This window comes from Neovison vison, chromosome 4 (genome assembly GCF_020171115.1).
Source record: "Neovison vison isolate M4711 chromosome 4, ASM_NN_V1, whole genome shotgun sequence".
In the NCBI taxonomy this organism is placed as follows: domain Eukaryota; kingdom Metazoa; phylum Chordata; class Mammalia; order Carnivora; family Mustelidae; genus Neogale; species Neogale vison.
The window spans coordinates 165,534,954-165,558,368 of record NC_058094.1 but is presented as its reverse complement, the minus strand read 5'-3'; the positions used below and the strand labels follow the sequence as shown (position 1 = coordinate 165,558,368).

Below are 23,415 nucleotides of genomic sequence, written 5' to 3'. Positions count from 1 at the left end.
GGAGTTAGGATCATAATACTCCATACATTCAAACCTAATGAAATTAAGAAAAATAAATTAAAATGATATTTTTTGTGTTTTTGGCATGTTTAAATGTTTCTTACTTCAAATTTTGAAAACTGATTTTAAAAAATAAAATACCAAAGAAAAACATCATCTGGAAAATAAAAGTAAAATATGTAGAATTTCACTTAGGATCTAATCATCCTATCTCTTATTCTTCAAAGGATAGAAAAGGTAAATGAGAAAAATTCTACAGTCTTCTCTGATACCAAATTTGGAGGGAAAGTAAATGAGGGGAGTAGACTAGATATCAAAGTGGAAAGATTGATGTACAGTAAAAGCTATTCTCAGATCACTTGCTCATCAGAAATTTTTAAAAAACTGCCATGTTCACCATACATTGTTCGCTAATAGGGAAATATGGCAGAGGACTCCAAAACAAATAAATAAACAGATACATAGATAAATTAATAAATAAATGGTGCAAAGCTAATTATTTCCAGCAATAAGCAAGATTAACTAGAACAGAAAGACAAAAGACAAAAACAAACTAAGAAATAAAAAACATGGGAAAGAGGTAAGAGAGAAGAGGAACAAATTTCCTCTTGAAGTTCCCCTTTCTAACTGTGAATTTACAGTGCCAAGGCCACTAGTCAAACATTCACCTATCTTTCACTCTCTCTGCTGGTAAATATAAATAATAATACCAATTACTTATTGACATTTAATGTGTTGGTCTCTATTCCTAGCATTTCAAACACATTAAGTTATTTTAGCCCTTACAATAACCCTATGAGGTACAATAATATCCCAGTAACAAATGAGAGAAGTGAGACACTGAAATAAAGGGATTTGCCCAGAATTACAAAGCAGGAAAATGCTGGAGCCAAGATTCAACACCAGTTTGCTTCCAGAACCAGAGCTCTTGACCAATGGAAGAAAAAATTAGTAAGTGAAACAGTTTTTGATACTAATTTATATTACGAAAAGGTTAAATTCAGGGGAAAAATATGAATCAAGATACAGAGTACCTATAATAATAAATAATACCAACCAAAACAAAGATATAATGGACATAAATCTTTATACATCTGTATTATTAAGATATATAAAGCAATGATCACTGGAAACATACATCAGCAGAAATTTTAATTCAGTAACTGCCAGCTTATGATGGAACAAACAGATATAAAGGGGCTATAGAGAAACTGAATAACATAATTAATAAGGCTGAATTAATATGTAATGAATTCTGTATCTAGAAGTAAAGACTATGCCTTGTTTTCAAATACCCAAAGAGCATTAAAAAAAAAAAAAGATCTTACATTAGTTCACAAAGAAAATTTCACTGACGTTTCCACAGATACATAATTCTATTTTCTAAATACAATAAAGCTAGAAATCAAATTTTTACTCAGAAATTTTAACCATTTAGAAATTAAAAACAAAAAGTCTCATATACTAAACAGCATATCAAAACTGAAACTACACAGTATCTTGCAAATACAAATGAGCTCAAAGAGTAAGTCTTGGCATAAAACACCTATATTACTGAACAAGAAACACATACAAAAATTAAGCATTTATCTCTAGAATTACGAAAAAATATATACACTCCAGGAAGGCAGAAGTAAGGCAATGATAGGGCAAAGTCAGACAGCAATGAACTAGGAAAAAGAAAAATAAGAAAACAAATTTCAACACATTACTTTTTTAAAAAAATACTATATAACCTAATAAATTTAATCACTCAAACACATATGCAATATTATAAGTAAAAAAAAATAACTACAGAAATACAAGAAATTAAAACAATTATATAAGAATATTTTGTGAAACTATGCAAAATACTTGAAAAGCTAGACGAAATGGATTATATTCAAATGAAAATAAACAAAAGAAACAGAAACCAAAAGCCAAAGGGGTGCCTGGATGGTCCAACTAGTTAAATGTCCAAGTCTTCGTTTCCACTCTGGGCATATTATCAGGGTCCTGAGATTGAGCCCTGTGTTGGGCTCCCTCAGGATCTGTGCTCAGTGTGAGTCTGCTTACGACTCGTTCTCCCTCTCCCTCCCCACCTCCTCCCTATGTGCAAGTACTCTCTTTCAAATAAAATCTTAAAAAAAAAAAATAGAAACCAAGAGCCATGGGAAAAAATTGAGACTTTACTAAAGAGTTACAATCTGAAAACACACTAGTCTAGTTAGCTTCATAGGTAAAATCTTTTTGGACTCAAATAACAGATAATTGGGATATTTTCGCCATCTGTGCCAGAGCACAAAGGAAGGAAGGAAACTTGCAAAATCTTCATATGAAGCAAGTATGACACTAATCTAAGGATTACATTATGAAAAAGAAAAAAGTTCAGACCTTATTTCTGAATTCTGAAACAAATATAAATATTAACAAACACTTCATTTGCCACTGTATATATTTTTTTTTCTTTTTAGAAATTTTTTTTTTGATTCTCTAATTTGTTTTTTTTTTTTCCAATTTATTTATTTTCAGAAAAACAGTATTCATTATTTTTTCACCACACCCAGTGCTCCATGCAAGCTGTGCCCTCTATAATACCCACCACCTGGTACCCCAACCTCCCACCCCCCCGCCACTTCAAACCCCTCAGATTGTTTTTCAGAGTCCATAGTCTCTCATGGTTCATCTCCCCTTCCAATTTACCCAAAAGTACATACCCTCCCCAATGTCCATAACCCTACCCCCCTTCTCCCAACCCCCCTCCCCCCAGCAACCCACAGTTTGTTTCGTGAGATTAAGAGTCACTTATGGTTTGTCTCCCTCCCAATCCCATCTTGTTTCATGGATTCTTCTCCTACCCACTTAAGCCCCCATGTTGCATCACGCCACTGTATATTTTTTAAAAAGGACTCCATAAATAGCATTTATTCCAAAATGTAGTCATGACCAATTATAAAGTAATCTATTAAAGAAATTCACCATCTTACACATAATGAGTCAAAACAACATATTCACTTCAATGATGCGATGGCATTTCACACATAAAGAATCACTTCCAATTTAAGAAGAAAAACAATTAGTAAAATGAGTATACTTAATGCTACTCCTGTCAGAATGAATGCAGCAGTTAAGTTTATTGAGATATAACTGACATATAGCATTATATTAGCTTTAGGTGTAAAACTTGGTTCAATATTTGTCTATGCTGTGAAGGGATCAGCACAATAATCCTAACACCATCACCACTCACAGTTATGGGAATTTTTTCTTGTAATGACAACTTTTAAGATTTTCTTTCTTACCAACTTTCAAATATGCAATACAGGATTAGTAACTATAGTTGCCATGGGGTACATGATACCCACTAGACAAATTATTTTATAAATAATTTTATTTTCACCCATTTCACCCAACCCCCCAACTCCCAGCAACCATCAATCTGTTCTTTGTATCTGTGTCTTTTTTTTTTTAGGATTCCACATATACGTGAGATCATATTTGATCATGTTTATCTTTGACTTTGATTTATTTCACTGAAGTATAATGCTTTCATTATATCAAGGTCCATTCATGTTACTGCAAATGACAAGCTTTCATTCTTTTTTTATGGCTGAATAATATTCCATCGTATCTACAAAGCCCAACTTCTTTGTCTATCTATCTGTTGATAATCATTTAGATTGCTTCCACACCTTGGCTACTATAAATAACTGTCCAAAGAACATGGGGGTGTATGTACGTATTCGGCTTAGTATTTTGTCTTCTTTGGATAAATACCCAGAAGTAGAATTGCTGGATGATATGGTAGTTCTATTTTTAATTTTTTGAAGAAACTCCATACTGTTACCAATTTATATTCCTACCAACAATGAATAAGCATTTCCCTTTTTCCACATCCTGGCCAACATTTGTTATCTCTTATTTTTTTCCCAACAGTCTGACAGGTGTGAGATGGTATCTCACTGTGGCTTTGATTGCATTTCCCTTATCATTAGTGATGCTGAGCTTCTTTTCATATTCCTTCTAGTTGTCTAAATGCCTTCTTTGGAAAAATGTGTATTCAGATCTTCTATCCATTTTTTAACTGGATTGTTTGTTATTTTGCCATTGAATTATAGGAGTTCTTTGCCACTTTGGATATAATTTGTAAATATTTTCTCCTGTTCAATAGGATATCTTTTCATTTTGTTTATGGTTTCCTTTGCTATGCAGAAGCTTTTTAGTCTGATGTAGTCCAACTTGTTTATTTTTGCCTTTGTTGCCTTTACTTTTAATGTCAAATTCAAAAGATTTTCACTAAGACCTATGTCAAAAAGCTGTTTTTTCTAGAATTTTTTTTATGGTTTCAGGTCTTAACATTTAAGTCATTAGTCCATCTGAGTTAAATTTTTGTGTATAATATATGATAGTGGTCCAGTTTTCCCAACATCATTTATTGAGGAGCCTTGTCCTTTCCACATTGTATATTCTTTCCTCCTCAGTGGTCAATTGATTATATATGCACGCGTTTATTTCCGGGCTCTGTTCTCTTCCACTGATCTAGGTGTCTGTTTTTACACCAATAACACACTGTTTTGATTATAATAGCATTGTAATATAGTTTGAAGTAAGGAATTATGATGTCTCCAGCTTGTTTTTTCTCAGGATGCTTTTGCTATTCAGAGTCTTTTGTGGTTCAATATAAATTTTAGGATTGTTTGTTCTATTTCTGTGAAAAATGCCACCGGAATTTCGACAGGGATTGCATTCAATCCTTTAGGTAATATGAACATTTTAACAATATTAATTCTTCCAATCCATAAGCATGGAATAGCTATTGATCTGGGTCTTCCTCCATTTCTTTAGTCAATGCCTTATATAGTTCAGTGTACAGGTCTTTCACCTCCTTGGTTAGATTATTTCCTTTTTTTAAAAAAATTTTTATTATGTTAGGTTATTTTCCTACCTATTTTATTCTCTTGATGCAATTGTAAATGCGATTTTCTTAAAATGTCTGATACATTATTAGCATAAAGAAACACAACAAATTTCTGTATATTGATATTGTATCCTGCAACTTCATACTGAATTCATTTATTAGTTCTACCCGTCTTTTGGAGTTTTCAGGGTCTCCTATATAACATCATGTTATCTGCAAATAGTGACAGTGTTACTTCTTCTTTTCCTATTTGGAAGCCTTTTAGTTCCTTTTCTTGCCTAACTGCTCTGGCTAAGATGTCCAATACTATGTGGAGTACGTGGAGCGGGCATCCTTATTTTGTTTCTGATGTTAAAGAAGTTGTTTTCAGTTTTTCACCATTGAGTATGATGTTAGGTATGGGCTTGGCAGATATGGCCTTTATTGTGTTGAGATACATTGTCTCTATACTCATTATTTTGAAATTCCTTTTTTTTTTTTAAATTAAAGATTTCATTTATTTGACAGAGATCGCAAGTAGTCAGAGAGGCAGCCAGAGAGAGAGGAAGGGAAGCAGGCTCCCTGCTGAGCAGAGAGCCCAATGTGGGGCTCGATCCCAGGGTCCCGGGATCATGACCTGAGTCGAAGGCAGAGGCTTTAACCCACTGAGCCACCCAGGGGCCCCTTGAAATTCTTGTTTAATCACAAGTGAATGTTGAATTCTGTCCACTGCTTTTTCTGCATCTACTGAGAAAATCGTATACTTTTAATCCTTCTGTTAATGTGGTATATCACACTGAATAATTTTCAGGTGTTACACCATCTTTGTATCCCTGGAATAAATCTCACTGATTATGGTGTATGATCCTTTTAATGTATTGTTGAATTAGGTTTGCTAATATTTTTTTGAGGTTTTTTTTTACATCTAAATTCATCAGGGACACTGTCATATATTTTTCATATTATTTTCATATAATTTGGCTTGTTTTGGTGCACCAGTTCTTTAAAGCTTCTTCCCATAGTAAGTTTCATGGCCAAACTTAACTTTAAGTGGGCAGAGAAGTAAAATCCTACCATATGCCATGAAGAGAGAATGTATATATTTGTGAAAAGCCCTCATTGCTACTATACCTAGGAATTCAGAAGAAACACCTTTTATTATTGCTCTAAGCTATATTTCACTGTTTGACCACTTCATAAAAACTATATACATTACTTTCTCATTTAAAAACATGCTCATGGGATGCCTGGGTGGCTCCGTTGGTTGGACGGCTGCCTTCGGCTCAGGGCGTGATCCTGGAGTCCCGGGATCGAGTCCCACATCAGGCTCCCAGCTCCATGGGGAGTCTGCTTCGCTCTCTGACCTTCTCCTCACTCATGCTCTCTCTCACTGTCTCTCTCTCTCAAATAAATAAATAAAATCTTTAAAAAAATAAAATAAAATAAAATAAAAAATAAAAACATGCTCATGTTCAGAACTTTAAATCCATCCAGAGATGAAGCTTTAGACTATATGGTGAAAACTGAGAAAATAGTACTGATTACTGTAACCTTAACTATAAAGTTCAATTTTAAGAGTTGGCAATAATTTTTTCTTTAAAAAAAGGTTGTATCTGCAAGGCTAATGTCTTAAAGTAATATTAAATTCCACAAATGGGTTTTTAGTTTTTATTTCTATTAAGCTATACAGATTATTCTAATAATCTGGCAATGATCCATGTCTTCACTGGCCTTAAACGTGTGAAGATGCTTCTCTTTCAGTCCTCAGAATAAATGCATGATTCTGCAAACTGGGTATTGCTAACTTCAATTTATAGAAAAGGAAAGTGAAGTCTGGACAAAATGAAAGTTAATTTAGTGGGCCATGATTATTTCCCCAATATATTATTCAAAAAATTGCTAACATACCACTTTACTGAAAAAAAAACCCCTTAGTGAGCACTCATAATGTCAACAAATTCTATACATAATACTTTACATTATTTGACTCAACATATATCTACCTGTCCATCAACTGATCTTATTTTTGATTCATTTCAAGGCAAGCTGCAGACAGCAGTATACTTCACCCCTAAACATCCGATTAGAGTTCAATATTTGTTTATTGCTCTATATTTTAAAAATGAAGTTATATAGTAAAATATACAAGTGTATACTTGTATACATTCTGACAAGTACATTCATCCACATAACAAACATCTCTATCAAGATATAAAAAAACTTCCATTCTCCCAGAAGGTAGGTTCTCTCAGATTGGGCCTTGATTTGAACACATGATCCATCTCCAAGGTCCATGGTATTTTTCACAACACTACGCTACTTCTTTCTAAAAGGTCCAATGTGTAAGTATATTAAACATTAAGAATTTTATTCCTAGCCCTCAATAATTACAGTAGTTGAAATATGGAAATATGAAAGGAAGAAAATACTAGAGATACCCTCCATCAAAACCAGACAGCCTCGATATTTAATATCTGTAGTAAACAGACTGTACACGTTCCCTCCACTGACTTCCCTCTAAATAAACAAAAACTTCTACTTGTCTCCCTAAGAGCTCAAGAGTTAGCCCAAGAAGAATGGATGTGGCAATTAAAAAAAAAAAATTTCGTATGTTCATCTCTTGTATCTTTAATTAAACCAACAGATGCTTGGGGGCAAGAACATTTCTTACGCTTAAGTGTCATATGCTTTATGTGGTTACTCTGAGAGGCAGTGGGGATTTGGAGAAAAAGCCAAAGCTTTAGAATCAGCCAAATCTGGGTTCAAATCTCTTGATTTAGTAGCAATATAAACAACAAATTACTTAACTTCTCCATGCCTCAGTATCTCATCTGTAAAATGAGGCTTTTGTTTTACCTTCCTTTCAATGTCCTTTCTCAAATAAGTATCTAAATGGAGATCCATGCAGACTTTTGCCCTGGACCTCAAGTTTTAGGGGCAACTGTTCTGGTCCTCTTCTAATCATACCCCTCCTCACAGGTGAAGAGATCATAGGTCCAAAAGAACATACATACCATGAGCCCACACCTCTGCCTCAGTCTATGCCCTGGGTAATCTAGACCCAGGAATTCCTTGCCTAAAAAGAGTAGCCTTGCCTCCAAGGTCTGAAAGAACCTATACCCTGGGTCTCACTTGCTGAAGAAATATGAATGAAGCATAGATGTGAGGACGGGGTGGTTGAAATGTTATGTGTGAAGCTATCCCTCAGAGAAGAGAAAGGTGTGTGGGGTAGGAAGAGATACAGATTTAGGTTCAAAAGGCAGGATGTATTCAATGCATGCAGACATATTCTGGCATGTATGTCTGAAGAATCCAACTTTAGTTCAAACCTAAAGTTCAAGGTCCATAGGGTATATTTGTCAAAGTGGGAGAACAAAATCTATTTTAAGCACACACATACACACACACATTTATTATTTTAACTTAGATGTACATGGTATGTTGGTCTTCATTTAAATTTGCATTACAAATGACCCTATCTGTATCTACTACCAATAGGTATTGACATACTCACTTTCAAATATTATCATATTTAGTCATGTAACATTATCATGAGCTAGGCTTCACTAACCCCGTCATGCAGATAAAGAAACAGACAAGCTTAAGAAACCCTTTTTTCTATCTCTACCTCGCTTTCTTAACTCTCCAATATCTGCGTTTCCTCCTCTGTCATATCATCAATATTACACTCTCCAAAATAATGTGCCCCGAATTCCTAACTTGAGCCCTTCTTCTCCATGGTTTCTCTTTAGCACCTGACAGTGTTACCAATTCTTCCTCAGAACATCTTTCCCTTTCTTCTAAGGCTAGACTATAAGTTCTCTAAGGTTTTGCTCTTTTTCTGGCTCCTCTTTCTGAATAGTGTCTGCATAAAGTACATGATCAATACAAAGTAGGATTTTTTTCAAATCTAAAAAGAGATTTTATCTTGAAGTACAGTGCCAGTCACTCGACTAAGTGATACATGCACGCACAGCATTCCATTCATCCTAAAAACACCATAAAACTGAAGCTCAGAATTACTGACAAACTAACTTGTGTCAGAAACCTGGCTCCGGCACTTTCTGGCTTTATGATCCTGAGTAAGTCACTTATCCTCCCTGAGTCTCAGCTTCCCCATCTGTGTCATCTTGTAACATTCTATGAGAATTAAATGAAACTCAGAATATAAAACACACAGCACAGGATCCATCGTCAGTAAATGTTAACCCCCTCCCTCCTCTTCATGTTGCTTCCAGATGAATATATTAGTTTTTTCTTTCCCTCTGTGCATTTCCAAAGACTAAGTCCTTGGTCTCTTGACCTTTCTTTATGTTCCATGTCTACACTTAACACACATGTCAACCCAACCTCTCCAGAAAGGTGGTCCTGAATTACCTGCATCCATTTCTAAGTGTCCAGGCCTACATCTAAGTTTTGCTAGTTATTTCTGTTGGAGAATCCCACTGCATACCATATCAACTGATCTTTTCCTCACAAAATGAAGAGCAGAAAGCAAAAGACCAGGGGTGCAGGGGAGAAGCACAAAATATTACAAAGACAAAATTGATATGAGGAATGATAAAGAAGCTAATTTCATGGTTTCAACTTGCTGAGAAAATTACAAAAATTGCAAAGATTCTCATAAATCATGTCCAAAATTTTCTCCCTTTTTTCTTCAGACATGAAGCTCTAATCCTTCCATTTCCCTAATCCACAAAGCCCCAAATCTTCTCATTCCTTTTGAGTCTCTCACATTGAAGTGCTTTCTTCATCAAACATCTAATTACATACTATCTTCTATTACTGATTTTCAGAAATTAACATCTATGTTCCTAACTATGCTCCAAGTTCTTTAACACCAATAACCATCTCTTATATTTTTAGTTCTTTACAATGCTGATTGACTACTATTATGAAGATATGGTCAAGAACTCAGAAATCATAAATTAAGATGTTTTCAGACTTTTTCCTGACTTGGAAGGAAACACTTCTAAAATCAAAAAGGTTGGGGAACCTTCGACATGTAGAAAAGTGTGAGAAGCCATGTGTTAATATTTTACAAATTATGTCCAAGAACAGTGCAAACTTTTCTCCAAAACTTATTTATAATTTTCTCATTTAGACACTAGTTATTATATTAATTTCTGTTAAGCAATTCTTAAAACTATGTCTCAAAAACCATGTAATAAAGACTTCTGTGCTATTTATTAAATTCTAAATAATTTTAAAACTTTTAAAACTCAAATGACAAAAAACAAAGTTTAAAAAAGAAATGGCTTCCCTTTTTGGTTGAATATATTTTAAATTTGAAAAAATTTAATGAAATTACATTTTCTTTAATGTGATCAAAACAGAAGAACTGCAGAGTAATAAAACTGATTTTGATTTGCTTATTTTACCTGAGTAGCTTTATCTTTCATGCATGAAGGGTAATGAACATGAGGATCCCGTGGCCACTGTCCTGTGAGATAAGGTCCTGTTATCGTATCCAAAGAAGAGGTTCGCCTTATTGTACTAGAGGTTCGAACTTGCTGAGATTTTGGCCTGTCCACTATAAAAAGTGAAAAAAAAATTAATTAGTCACTGACAAATTACGTAAAATTTAAAATTATTTAAACTTCATAGCTTAGAGCGAATGTCACCCTGTCAATTTTCCCTAGAATATGTATTTACCCTAAAAGTTCCCTTCTATGACCTGATGAAATTTGTAGACCCTCTCCGAAGGAAAATACATTTACATGTTAAATCTTGCATATCCTTCCAGGGCTGTCACAGATGCTGTGAAGCTCACCCATTTTAGAAATCTATTCTAAAACCTACCCATCTTTGTCACTGCCATTACTTTAATTAAGACTCTCTCAGGTCTCACCTGGACTGCCAGTTTTCTAACTGCTATCCCTGCATCCATCTCAATTAAATCTTACAGGGCTACCGCCCCACACCACTAAAAAAACCATTTCCGTGGTTAATCATTGCCTTTAATGTAAAGCCTGCATTTTTTACAATTTGGCTCCCACAGACCTCTGTGTTTAGTATCTTGCTACTCCTCTATAAATCCACACTAACTACAAAGTGCCAAATGAACTAACTGCAGTTTCCCAAATGTAAAACACTCCCTTCCTTGCCTCTACACATTCTATTATTTACTGAGCCTAGAACGCTCTCCTTTTTTTGTTCACTTAACAAAGTCTTATCTCCCAGACCAGTTTCGGTGTCATACCGCCTCTGTGAAACTTTTCCCAGTGTTTTCTTTCTCCATCTCTACCTCTGCTTGCATGCAACCGTAAGTCTGTCTTTCTTCCCAACAAGTTTAGCCTCTGCATACGGAAAAGGAGTCAATGCTCAACATTTATTTGATCAATTTATTCACAGCTACACAAAAATAACATGTATAAAGAACTCTATATTTGAATTCAATTTCATCATTTACATATGAAGAATCTGACGCCCAGAGGGATAAAACTGAATTGTCTAGTGAAAGAGAACTGCTAACAGAAGACAGAGGTAAAAAAGAAGCAAGATCTCCAGGCATTCTATACCTTTCACTCCATCTACCACAACCACCTACTTTTCTCCTTTTGGGTAACTCTAAATGAAAATGATCATAACTAACTCTATATTTTTTTTCTTTACAAAGAAATTATAGAGGTTTTCATATATACATCCCCAGTAATTTACCACCGATGTGCTTTCTATAATAAAACCCCTTGAATTACAAGCTCCAAGGCTCAAAGTCTTATTCAGGATTATATCTCACATTGAACTAAAATGCCTTGCACATTATAGTCAAGAGACATTTGTTACTGAACACTGTTCTTTAACTATCTTCCTGAAACCAGAATACATTAAGTAGGTTTTTTTTTTTTAATCAGACAACAAAACACAGCACCCTAATTTCATTTCACCGTGGGCAGAGAATCTAGGATGACCTATTTCTACCTACTCTTTGCAATTACCTGAATTTTCTTTCAATTTTTATAAACACTTCATGAGTCATGAAGAAGATATATATTTTCTGTTTTCAGAATATAGAGCTCTTTATTTGTCTTGTACATCAACTGAAATAAAAATATAGAATATAGGAATAAAATAATTACCAGTGGATCTGTCACAGATTTAGAAGAAAACTCTCAAATTTCTAAACTACCATTGAGAACTAATAATTCTCTTTCTTTCCTGCAGTTTATTTATTTATTGGAGAGAGAGAGAGCACACGAGCAGGAGTAGACAGAGAGAGACAAGCAGATTCCATGCTGAGCATGGAGCCTGACAGAGGGTTTGATCCCAGGACCCTGAGATCATGACCTGAGGCAAAATCAAAAGCCAGATGCTCAAACAACTAAGCCACACACATGCCTTTCTTTCTTGCAATTTTTTATCATTTATATTTGAGTTCTGTGTAATTTAACACATACTGATCCATGATGTCATCATCATGGTTTGCACACTTCACCATTATAATCTGTTCCATTTATCACTTTTTAAAAAAACTCTTTTAGGGACGCCTGGGTGGCTCAGTTGGTTAAGCAGCTGCCTTCGGCTCCGGTCATGATCCCAGCGTCTGGGGATCGGGTCCCACATCTGGCTCCTTGCTCGGCAGGGAGCCTGTTTCTCCCTCTGTCTCTGCCTGTCATTCTGTCTGCTTGTTCTCGCTCACTCTCCCTCTCTCTCTCTGACAAATAAATAAAATCTTAAAAAAAAAAAAAATCTTTTAAATGAAACATTATGACCCCCTTTTGCTCTCTATTATAATTTGCCTGGGTCCCTATTCTTTAATTTTCCCTTTCCTTCAATCATTCTGTTTATGTGTCTCTTGTATACAGTATATAAACTAGGCTTTTTGAAAAAAAAAGAAAAAAACTTTGTAGTATGCCTTCTTGTAGAAAGTAAATTTATCCCACTTATGTTATTGCTATAAAAAGTTTAACTTGTCATGTAACATTTTTCTTCCTATTTGCGATGCTTCCTTGTTGTATGTCCTGTATTTCACTGTTTTTTTTTTCTCTCTCTTCTTGTAAAAACTAATATCAATGTAAACTGTTTTTAATAGTAGAAATTATTTCTGTTAATTCTTTCAAGAATTTTTTTCCTGGCTATAAAAGCAATACCCACAAATATTAGGAACTCTGGAAAACATGTCTCTCATAATCTAATTTATAATAATTTGTTTAAAAGTTTTAGAAGTTACTTTATATTCCCTCCACCAGCAGGACACAAAAGACAAAAACATATTATCCCCTAAAAAAAAGCCAACATTTATAGCAGTACACTACTAAATAAAAAAAAGTCCAACATAAAGGTCAGCTATAACCAGGAAAAGAAGAACCATTACATGTGAAAAACCTGTGCCTAAACTTAAATTGCTCCAAACTATTAAAATGTATGTATTCAACTTACAGCTATTAAAACTCCTCCTAACTTGGAAAACAAACTATCGGGGCCATTTTTATGTTTTATGATGAAGAATCTATATAAATAGGCCCCTTGATCTATATATTTTAATTTGTATTTAGTAACTCCTACTATTTATCACTGGACCTTTGCCCATCACTCTCAAATGATCACATATTCTCCTCTTAATATCCTGTGATCAGCTACTTTGTCAGAACTGTGGTCTTCAAACCATTTTGACTTAACTCCTATTGGTAAATAGGCTATTTATTTATAAATGTGGTATGTACTATATTACAAATATGCTAAATATTATAAAATAGACAAAACAAACATATATGATATGGCATACAAAATAAAAATATGCATGTATAAAAAATAAAAATTATGATGTTTTCTCCCTGTATCTCAACAGACGGCCCCACTCACTTTAATGGACCTGAAACTGAGTGCTAGACTCAATGCACAGATTGGCCACTTAGCTGTCTAGTTTCATGATATTACCCTACCGCTTAATCGTGTTAAGAATGTATAAATAAGCACCAGGTATTACCAACACCAAAACAAACAAATAAAAAGATCTCCTTTGAAAGGAAAAAGTAAGTTAGGACAACACAATATCCATATCTTGTTAGAAAATTCACTCTACCCGTCATCATTTTTTTCAAGAAACTGAAGTATATGAAGCAAATATTCTTGAAAGTTCCTATTTCAAAGATAGTCTTTAAAATAAAGATTCTCACCACTGCTCACAACCAGGAAAATGTCAAAGACAGGGTATTATTAATTTCCAAACTATCTGAAGTGTAAAAATTCAGAACAGGTTTGAAAATTGGCGAGGATAGTTTCTTCCAAGATATGATTAGTCATAATAACCCCATCTATCAAGTATCACTAAAGCCTTAGATTTAACAAAAGGTTTATCATAAACAGTACAGTTCTATTTCAACAAGATGACCTGTTACTATTATCCAAACTTCCATGGCAGTGAGTTAGTCTTTAACTGCCTTATATCTAAGCCCTGACTCTCACAAATTTTTATTTATTAATTTCATAGTATCTCCTACCAATTCAGATTTTACAATGTACTGCACTAAGGAAAATCAACACTGGTTTTGCATTACTTATATATTCAACACAATAAATTGTTTATTTCAGCATTATAGTTGTTATTAGAATATGTATTTATTTCTGAATTGGGTAATCACAATATTTTTCTACTAATTATTACAAAATTACCTCAATTCAGGTTAGATCAAACCAGAGGACACCTTATGAGCTAGAAGCAAGCATTACTAGAAACAATTTGTGAATTAATTTATAAGAGCTTGAATAACCTAATAAAATTGCTAAAATAAAGATTCAATTATACTTACATAAAGTATGAAAGAAAATCAAATAAATACTTATTATCATTACTTAAAGTAAAGAGGCATCAGGAAAACAGTACCTTCACGAGTGGTCAAAACAGGTAATCATTATTTCTAAAGAAAACTTGCTAAACATCTACCATATGGAAAGGACTGTTACATGTACCAAGGGAAATTACAAAATAAGTTTCAGACTCTCTTCAAGGAGTTTATATACTAGTTGGGGAGATATGATACATATAACTGAATTATAATATAAAGCAATGTATGTATGGCAAACATACAACAATGAAGGATAAGAAGGCAAACAAGGCAAAAAATATTCAGCAGATAGCAAGAATGATGCTCTCCAACTACACCAAAGGACTAGTAAGAGTCTTTGCCATGCTACTTACCAATCCTGTTGCTAATACCCTTACTTAATATTTGAGGATAAGATACAGAATAACTTCAGCAAAAAATAAATAAATAAATAAATAAATTTTAAATAAAATAAAATCACATCCATTTCCAGTACTATCATCCTTTTAACAGAACCAAAAAAAAACTGTTGATAGCCACAATATATAAAAAGTCTTCCTCATTACATTCATCTAAAGGTTGTGCTTTCCTGTCCCTCTTCACCTCCCTGAATAGGAAGCCACATGGCAGCAGCAGTTGGTAGGCTTGGGCCTCCTCAAGATACCTACGGAGGACTGTACAAAGTAATTCTTGCTCTCTAACAACCAAATGGAAATTCAGCTTTAATGTAATAATTAAAAAACAAAACAAACAAACAAAAAAACAGGTTTAAAGGCAAGAAACTCTAAATTAGGGAACCCTGAATTTGAATAGCAAATTAAGCATTGTTCAAAATGGGCAAAACCTGCCGAAGCAGTGTAACATGATATTAATTTATCTTTTCCCAACAATTTTTACTTCAGTGGTAATGCCTGAAGATTTTCTGGTTAGTGAGTTTAGAACGCTCAGGCCTTAAGAAACTAATCTGCAGTGGAAAACAAACTAAAACTTCCACAAGTTAAAAAAAAATTATTGAATATTGGAAACTTAAAGAACTTTAGCTATGAAACAAGCCACCACATCTTCCAAACTAACGTAAGTGGCAAAGATGATACAATATTTTTGAGTGCCATAATGTAGCCACACAGAATGTAAACCATAATGTAGCCACACAGAATGTAAACCACCACGCAGAATTTTTAAAAGTGCTCATATTCTTTCTTGGGCTATTAACACACCTCAACTTTTTCATACTACGTTCAATCTACATAAGCATTATCAATCCTTTGTGTTTAATTCTCAATAAATGATTATTAGCCAAAGCTTTCCATTTATACTTATTACATAAAGCACATCTAAACTTAGAGAAAGCATTTAAATAACTGTTTAAAACTTTTTGAAAAAAGCTATTACTTCTTCAACCATTGTGTAACAACTATAATTCCATGAATCTTAGCCATTACAAAACCATGAATTAACTGCTTCTTTCTTTATTCAAAATCCATTGATTACAATTGTAAAGAATCTTAAACCATGCAATGGAGCAAAAAGCTTAAGACAACTAAGTACTAATCTGAATCTTCCAGCTGTTTGTATCTCAGAACTCATAAAACTAGTTTTTAAAATGTCACATTAACAGTGCTAGCCAACAGTATCAAAACATACATCTATGATATTCTGTCTTAAATTTAAGCTTCTTAAGTATATAAAATCTTTTTATCATTTAAGTTATCATAGTAAAAATAATCATGTTTATCACTTAACTTTGTTAACATTCAAAACAAAAACAGTCATTAAGTCCCATTATGCATGTGTGTGTGTATGCATATGACTTAAATTACCTAGTATTGATTAGAACAATGTTAAAAAATGCTTTAAAAAAACTGGCAATGCTTTTTAGCCACTACAACATTAACACCTGGGCCTGTCTGAAAACAAAAGCATCAGCTTTTTAGTATTTCATCTAGAAATGAGATATTGGGAGATCCTAGAATAAAAAGACACAAGACCCTCAGACAATTCAATTGTGGACTAAGCGATGGAACTCAAGGATGGGATCCTATGTGGCTTTCCATATAAGGAGAACCAGGCAGCTTGTTCAAAATGCAAGTTACCAGGCCACACTCCCAGAGATTCTAATCAAGAGGTTACAGGATGGAACCAGGTTATTAACACATAGTTTTTAAAACCAAACCTGACTGATAGAGATGCATCATAAGGGCTGGGAAACACATAAGTCCTAAAGCAATGCTTCTCAAAGTGAAAGACTTTTGTTAAATATGCTCATTTCTGTGCCTGATTTCTTATCAACCATGTGACACTCTCTGGTAGTGGGATCAAGAGATCTGAATTTTTAGTAAGCATCTCAGGTGACTCTTAATGCTACTGAAAGCTTAAGAACCTTTGTCTGAAGGATTGGTACTAGATTGTTTGGAATTTTAGGTGCTAGAAAATAAAATCCTTTGGAGCACCTGAGTGGCTCAGTGGGTTAAATCCTCTGCCTTCGGCTCAGATCATGATCCCGGGGTCCTGGGATTGAGCCCCGCATCAGGCTCTCTGCATAGCAGAAAGCCTGCTTCCCCCCTCTCTCTCTGCCTGCCTCTCTGCCTACTTGTGATATCTTGTCTGTCAAATAAATAGAATTTAAAAAAGAAAAGAAAAGAAAATCCTTTTATGACAGTAACTTACTCTCATTTAAAACTCATTTAACTTACTCTCATTTAAAACATTAAAAAACATTTAAAAAGTTTGACTACACAAACCTAAGGAAATATCCTGCTGCAAATATATCACCCAATTCTTTGAAATCTGCTACTAGCAGCTAAACTTCTAGAATCTAATACTTTTTATTTTTATTTATTTATTTATTTATTTATTTATTTTAGAGAGAGATAGAGGGGGTGTGAGTGGTGGGTTGAGGGAGAGGCAGAGGGGTGAGATAATCTCCAGCAGGCCCCACCCCCAGCCTGGAGCCCAGGGTTCCATCTCATGACTCTGAGATCATGACCTGCGCTGAAATCAGGAGTCTGACACTTAACCAACTAAGCCACCCAGGCGCCCCTAGAATCTAATAAATTTAAACACTCATCATCTCCTTCAAAATGTCATTTTCTAAATTTAGTGCCAGCCATGACATAGAAACCTTCAAATTTTAAGAGCACTCTAGGCAGAATGCTTAGGGACACCAGACCGATGCGATAACAAAGTTCAATAAAGCTTCTTTTGGACAGAGACCTTCCCACCCAAACAGGGTATTTTGCATGCAAATATAAGTTAAGTACAATAAAATCTACTTCCTGAAAAATATGAGGAAGTCTGAAAAAATATATAAAGTAGGTTCCCTTATAAAATGAAAGTGCCAGAACAAAATTAAATTGAATATATAAGCAAAGTTAAATCTTAATAATTAATTTGATTAAAGCATTTAAGCCCAAGTTAATTAAACAACCTTTACCAGAAAATCAATGAGCTTTTCATGATGTCAAACTTAACTCATTCATATAACTTCAATCTTCACCACTGAAATCAAAATAAAAAATTGAGCCAAGACTGAAGACATTAAGTTGCCTTTTTCAACTTGAAATGATACAGTTCCTGATCTAGTGGAGATCACAAACAACCATAAATAAATACAGGCTGGAAATATTCCTCCTATTGGCTCACAGAGGTTAACCATAAGTTTGCTAAAGATCTGTTATCAGAGGTTTGCATCAGTATTTCTGTAATAAGACCTCTTCCTTGAGAGTTATAGTTTTAAGTTATTATCACTATCAGAGTTTCTCCTTGACCAAACTTTAGTCAGTCTCCTTTGAACTCTTCTCAACTAGGCCCTAACTTTTGGACTTCCATGTTTATCTCTGCACTATCCAATTTTAGAAAGAATTCCCCATCCTCAATTTTTGATCTCCCTTGATATCTGATCAGGTTCCTCAACCTCTACCCCTCCCCATATGATAGCTAATCACCCTGGTCTACCTTTAACGATAATCCTGTGAGAAATGTTTAGCCAGAATCCCTCCTTACTCCAATATTTCCTTCCTCTATAGTAATTTTTCATCCACTAATACTCACCATGCTCCTTGCCTAGAAATCCCCACCAATCCTAGTTGTATTCAGAGTTTGAGCCCAATCTCTCTCCCTGACTCCAAAACTCCATTGCAGTGGTCCCTACACCAATCATGATAGTCTCCCTGAATGAAGTTTGCTTTACCTTTCTTTAACAAGTCTCATAAATATTTTTTTCTTTAACATCAGTAATTTTCTCCTTACCTGACAGTTACAGAGAATGATTTTTAAAATAAATTAGCTAAAAAAATTTTGTAACTGTGTAAGAAATAATTTAAAACTGTAGAAAGGAAGGTTAGTATACTTCTCTAGCCAATCTAACACTAATATTGCTTATCTAATAAAATTATTACTAGATTCAGTTTTCCAAAATCAGTATAGTCCAGGAACTTTACTGATGGCCTTTATGGGTCTCTCTTCCTTGACATATAAGAATATGAAAATACACTGGCCACCTGAAATAAAATCATCAAAATTAAATGAACTTCAGATAAGAGAAAGGAAGGACACGAGAGCTGAATATGTTATCTGAAATCAAACTAAACGGCAAAAATTGAAACCCTCTTAGAGTGGGTAGATTCTGAAACACAAATCAACCAGACCTGGAATTCTGCCATAGAGGCAATCTAGAGAACATGCCGAAATGACCATATGGCTGCCCTCCAGAAATCTGGAAAGGAACCAATCAAGAAGTTGACAAGAGAAACAAACATGCTTCTGACCAAATGAAGCCTGACACAGCCTGTAACCTGAGGTCTGTCAAGAAAAACAATTTTTTAAAAAAATGTAGTCATGCAGCCATTTAGGAAGAACTCTCTGAGATATAGCTCACTCACTCAAACTTGTGTCAAATGTCACGTAAGTTGAAATAAGACATTCAGAGAAAAGCCTTCAGCTTGTTTTCAAAGGAAACCCAAGAGAGTATCTTTTGGAATCAAGAGTTATTAAAAAAAACTTCCCTAAGATCACCACAAAGCCTGGTGACAAGCAGTGGAAGAATACGTAACAAAGGGAGACAGAGCTCTGACCTTTGGAAAACATCTCCAAAGAAGTTATATGTATAGCAGATAAGATATTAATGATGTTTTATTTCATTTTTTTCTGGTGGCAAAATAATAGTCCTTTAAAGAACCTTGGTGAAGTCATAGTGAAGACTGGTGAAGCACTCACTCCCTATGTCCAGGAACTTTTTATTTCATAATATGAACCTCTTATTTTTATTTTAGCATTATGGCAGGTTTCTAATATATGTAGCATTTTCTGTCCATTACGTAGAGCAGTAAGTCAGTATTCAAGGCAGTTCTTCATATAAAAGTTAATGTCAAAACATTCCAAAAGGAGAAAAGCTGATAGCAGAAAAGATTTTAAAGCTCATGTGACAACAGAACAATGAAACTAGCCAAACAAAAGACTCAGGGACATCATCTGCAACACAATACTGTCACAAAATAGCCCCACAAAAACTCCAAATATAAGTTAGTAGGGACAAAGATTCAGAAATTAACCATCATGTTTTTAGGATCTGTCTGAGAGGCAGCAGAAGGAAAATATGTGGGTTCTGAAGATCCTGAGAACAAAAGGACACCAATCACTAGAAGGTAAATGCAATCAGAACCGTAGCGAAAATTGGGAGGGGGTTCTACAGGAGTGCAGGACACCAACTGAAGAAAGTCTGAAGTACCAGAACGAAGGATGAGTCTCAAATGTAACAAAAGCTGCTTCCAATACAGAGTCCAACACGAAAGAGAAATTACTGTGAGTCTAATCCAAACTGAACATTACAGGGACAATACAAGCAAAGCAAAGAGAAAGTCGAGATAAAGTTGGGGAAGGTAGGTAAGGAGGGTGATAACAGAACCGAGAGATTTTAAGTCATTTTATAAACAAACAAACAAAGATAATTGAGAAAAATAGAGTTCTGAGGCTAGAAAAGCTATCCTGAATGACATCTCCCTCCCAAAGTACAGGAAAAATCATTTCACTTAAATTATGGGGGGGGGGGACTAATCCCACATAATCATACCACAAGGGAAAAACAGCACAAGGAATCAATGATGGTCTATATATAATGAAAGCATGCAAGAAAGACATGCCCATATACACTGAAAATTATACTAATTGTTCAAAACTAGCCAAAAATCTTTTTTTTTTTTAAATGATAGAAGCAACAAAAAAATCTCATAATTAGAAAAATCAGAAGTGATGTGTTCGAGGGCAAGGAAAGTATAAAAAGAGAGGTGAGCAAAGTCAGGAAAGATTTAGAAACATAAGAAAAATTTATTTCAGGAATGAAGACTAAATCACAAAAAGCACAATGGGCAACACCTTAACAGAAATAGAAATAGAACATGGAACACAAGACAAATTTTATATTTTAAAAAAATGAGGTCAAAAGATTTCAAGAGAAAATGATTAATATGTAATTTAAATAAGATGGTCCACCATGTTTAATAGAGGAGTCCTTGAAGGAAACCAAAGCAACTAAAAAAATATAGAGGTGTCTGGGTGGCTCAGTCAGTTGAGTGTCTGACTTGATTTTGGCTCAGGTAATGATCTCAGGGGTGAGTGAGATTGAGCCCAATGTCAGGCTCTGTGCTCAGCATGAAGTCTGACCGAGATTCTCTCTCTTCCTCTCCCTTTTGTCCTGCACTCACTCCCTCTCTCAAAAACAAAACAAAAAACCCTAAAATAAAATTATGTGTGTGTATGTATGTATGTATGTATGTATGAACGTATATGTTTATTTATTTATCTGGACAAAATTATCCGGAATGGCCTACACTGAACACATTTTAATAAAGCTGAAGTGACCTTCAAGTATTAAAGGCACAGATTAAAAACTAAAGCCGTGTTCTTGCTACAGAAATATGGAGAACATGAGGAATATTGTTCCCATGAGTTTTTCTTGAAGTTCCATATAACCAACAGCTTGGGAGGAATTAACACAAAAACTGCTAGAAGGTATAAGCCATTCAGGTAGTAACTTTCAAAGGACAAGGGACAGCAGACTGCGTAATAATGCTAAGGCAAGTCTTTCACTACATGAAATAATGACCAGAGGAGGATCTGAAATTCACATAGTTATCCTCTTAGCATATTTGAATCTCAGACTATAAATTAACAGAATAGCTACAAACCAAATGTGACTTATTAAATTCCTTCTAGAACCAGACACATGCATATTTAAAATTTCAATATTCTTCTAGTATTCTGATTGTGTTGACTCTGAGAAAAATTGATGCTAACCTTAGAGAGGTACACTTTCTTCCTAGGTAGCCTGGTAAAGAAATGAGCTCTTGGTGAACCTAGAGGGGAAACTACCTGAAACAGAGCATCCCATGGTCACTCCACTAATGGGATTTTTGCCCATTCCTACCCTCTAAAGAGGGCAATCAGAGAGTCAAGTTTCCAAAGAAGGCTGCAGCAAGAACCAGGAAGGGATCAATAGTCAGGAGTTAATTTTATGGGAAAAAGTAGAGTTTACCTCGAGAAATGGAATGGTAAGGCAATGGACTGAGGGGTTTAGAAAGAGTCACATGGACAAGACAGGATGGAAACAAGCCTTGAAGAAGACCTTCTCCTTGCAAGGGGCTAATAAATCTGGAAGGGACAAAAAAATAAAAAAGAAAACAAACAAAACAAAAAAACAACCAGGTTCTTTTCATACTACACAGCCATCTACTGGGTATGTCAATAAAGAACAGAGTCTTAAAATAATTTTCAAGGCAAAGAAAGAAATGATTACGACTACTAACATTATGGGATCGAGGTCTTATCACTACTACAAAAATGAAAAACTCAGCCATGTAAAATGAAATCTTTAGAAATCTGTATGACAATGGTAGTTCCTCTGATTCTGAAAAAGCTTCTGAAAAAAAATTATCAGCATTCTGACCTCTTATTAGAATTAAGAATGAATATGACACAAAAAGCACTACAGTCTCCTAGACCATTAAATGTTTCTTCTCATGATATCTACACTGAAAATTTGTAAGATTTCTAAATCCAAATATATTTTAACATACAATTTACAAAGGTAAGATTTAAGCACTTAAGTCTAAGCTATAAACAATTTGCTTAGGTAATAATAACTATAGGTTAGCTTATAATGGCATAATAATTGGTTAACTTCATGGTTAACTATACAAGTTAAGAGTAAAGGCCCAGAAAGGCCCATATCTCAGTGAGATATGACTGCCAGGAAAGCAAATTTATTGATGGCAGACAAATGATAAATGGAAATCTGTACTGGGATATGTGTGGATATCACTGATCTGCTTAATGAAAAAGAATCTAATAAATTAAACTCTGTCTATGAGCTGTATTTTCCCCACATTGTGTCCCCCAGTCCAGCAATGGTGAACATGTCATTGACTGGCAAATACACAACTAACTACACTTCTCTATAAACCCAGAACCAATAGGCTGAACAGAATGAAGGCCTCAGAAATATGGAAACACAGATGTTTACTCTAGAATTTACTTTCCTAAATATTGACACCAAAGAATCAAATATGTAGCTGTGAAGCAGTAGTTTATCCAAAATTGGATGCTTCATTGAAGTTGGAAATAGCCAAAAGCTGCAGGAAACATCCTGAAGGAAAATGTCTAAGACAAAATGACACCTTTGTAGAGGCTATGGAGTAAAACAGAATGTGGTAAAAACCAGTTCTGTGTTTCCATACACAGAACACCTTCCACCTCAACAATTCTACAAATATTGTGCATAAA

The 23,415-nt window shown here is 34.5% G+C and overlaps 1 protein-coding gene across 2 annotated transcripts in view; it reads right to left on the bottom strand.

Moving 5' to 3' along the window:
* Positions 1 to 23,415, bottom strand: part of GLCCI1 (glucocorticoid induced 1) — a 104,173-nt gene that overhangs the window by 58,949 nt on the left and 21,809 nt on the right. For both annotated transcript variants that reach the window (XM_044246095.1, XM_044246096.1), the window contains exon 2: positions 10,258 to 10,409. In XM_044246095.1, coding sequence (XP_044102030.1) covers positions 10,258 to 10,409 — 152 coding nt within the window. The remainder of the gene's footprint in view (positions 1 to 10,257; positions 10,410 to 23,415) is intronic.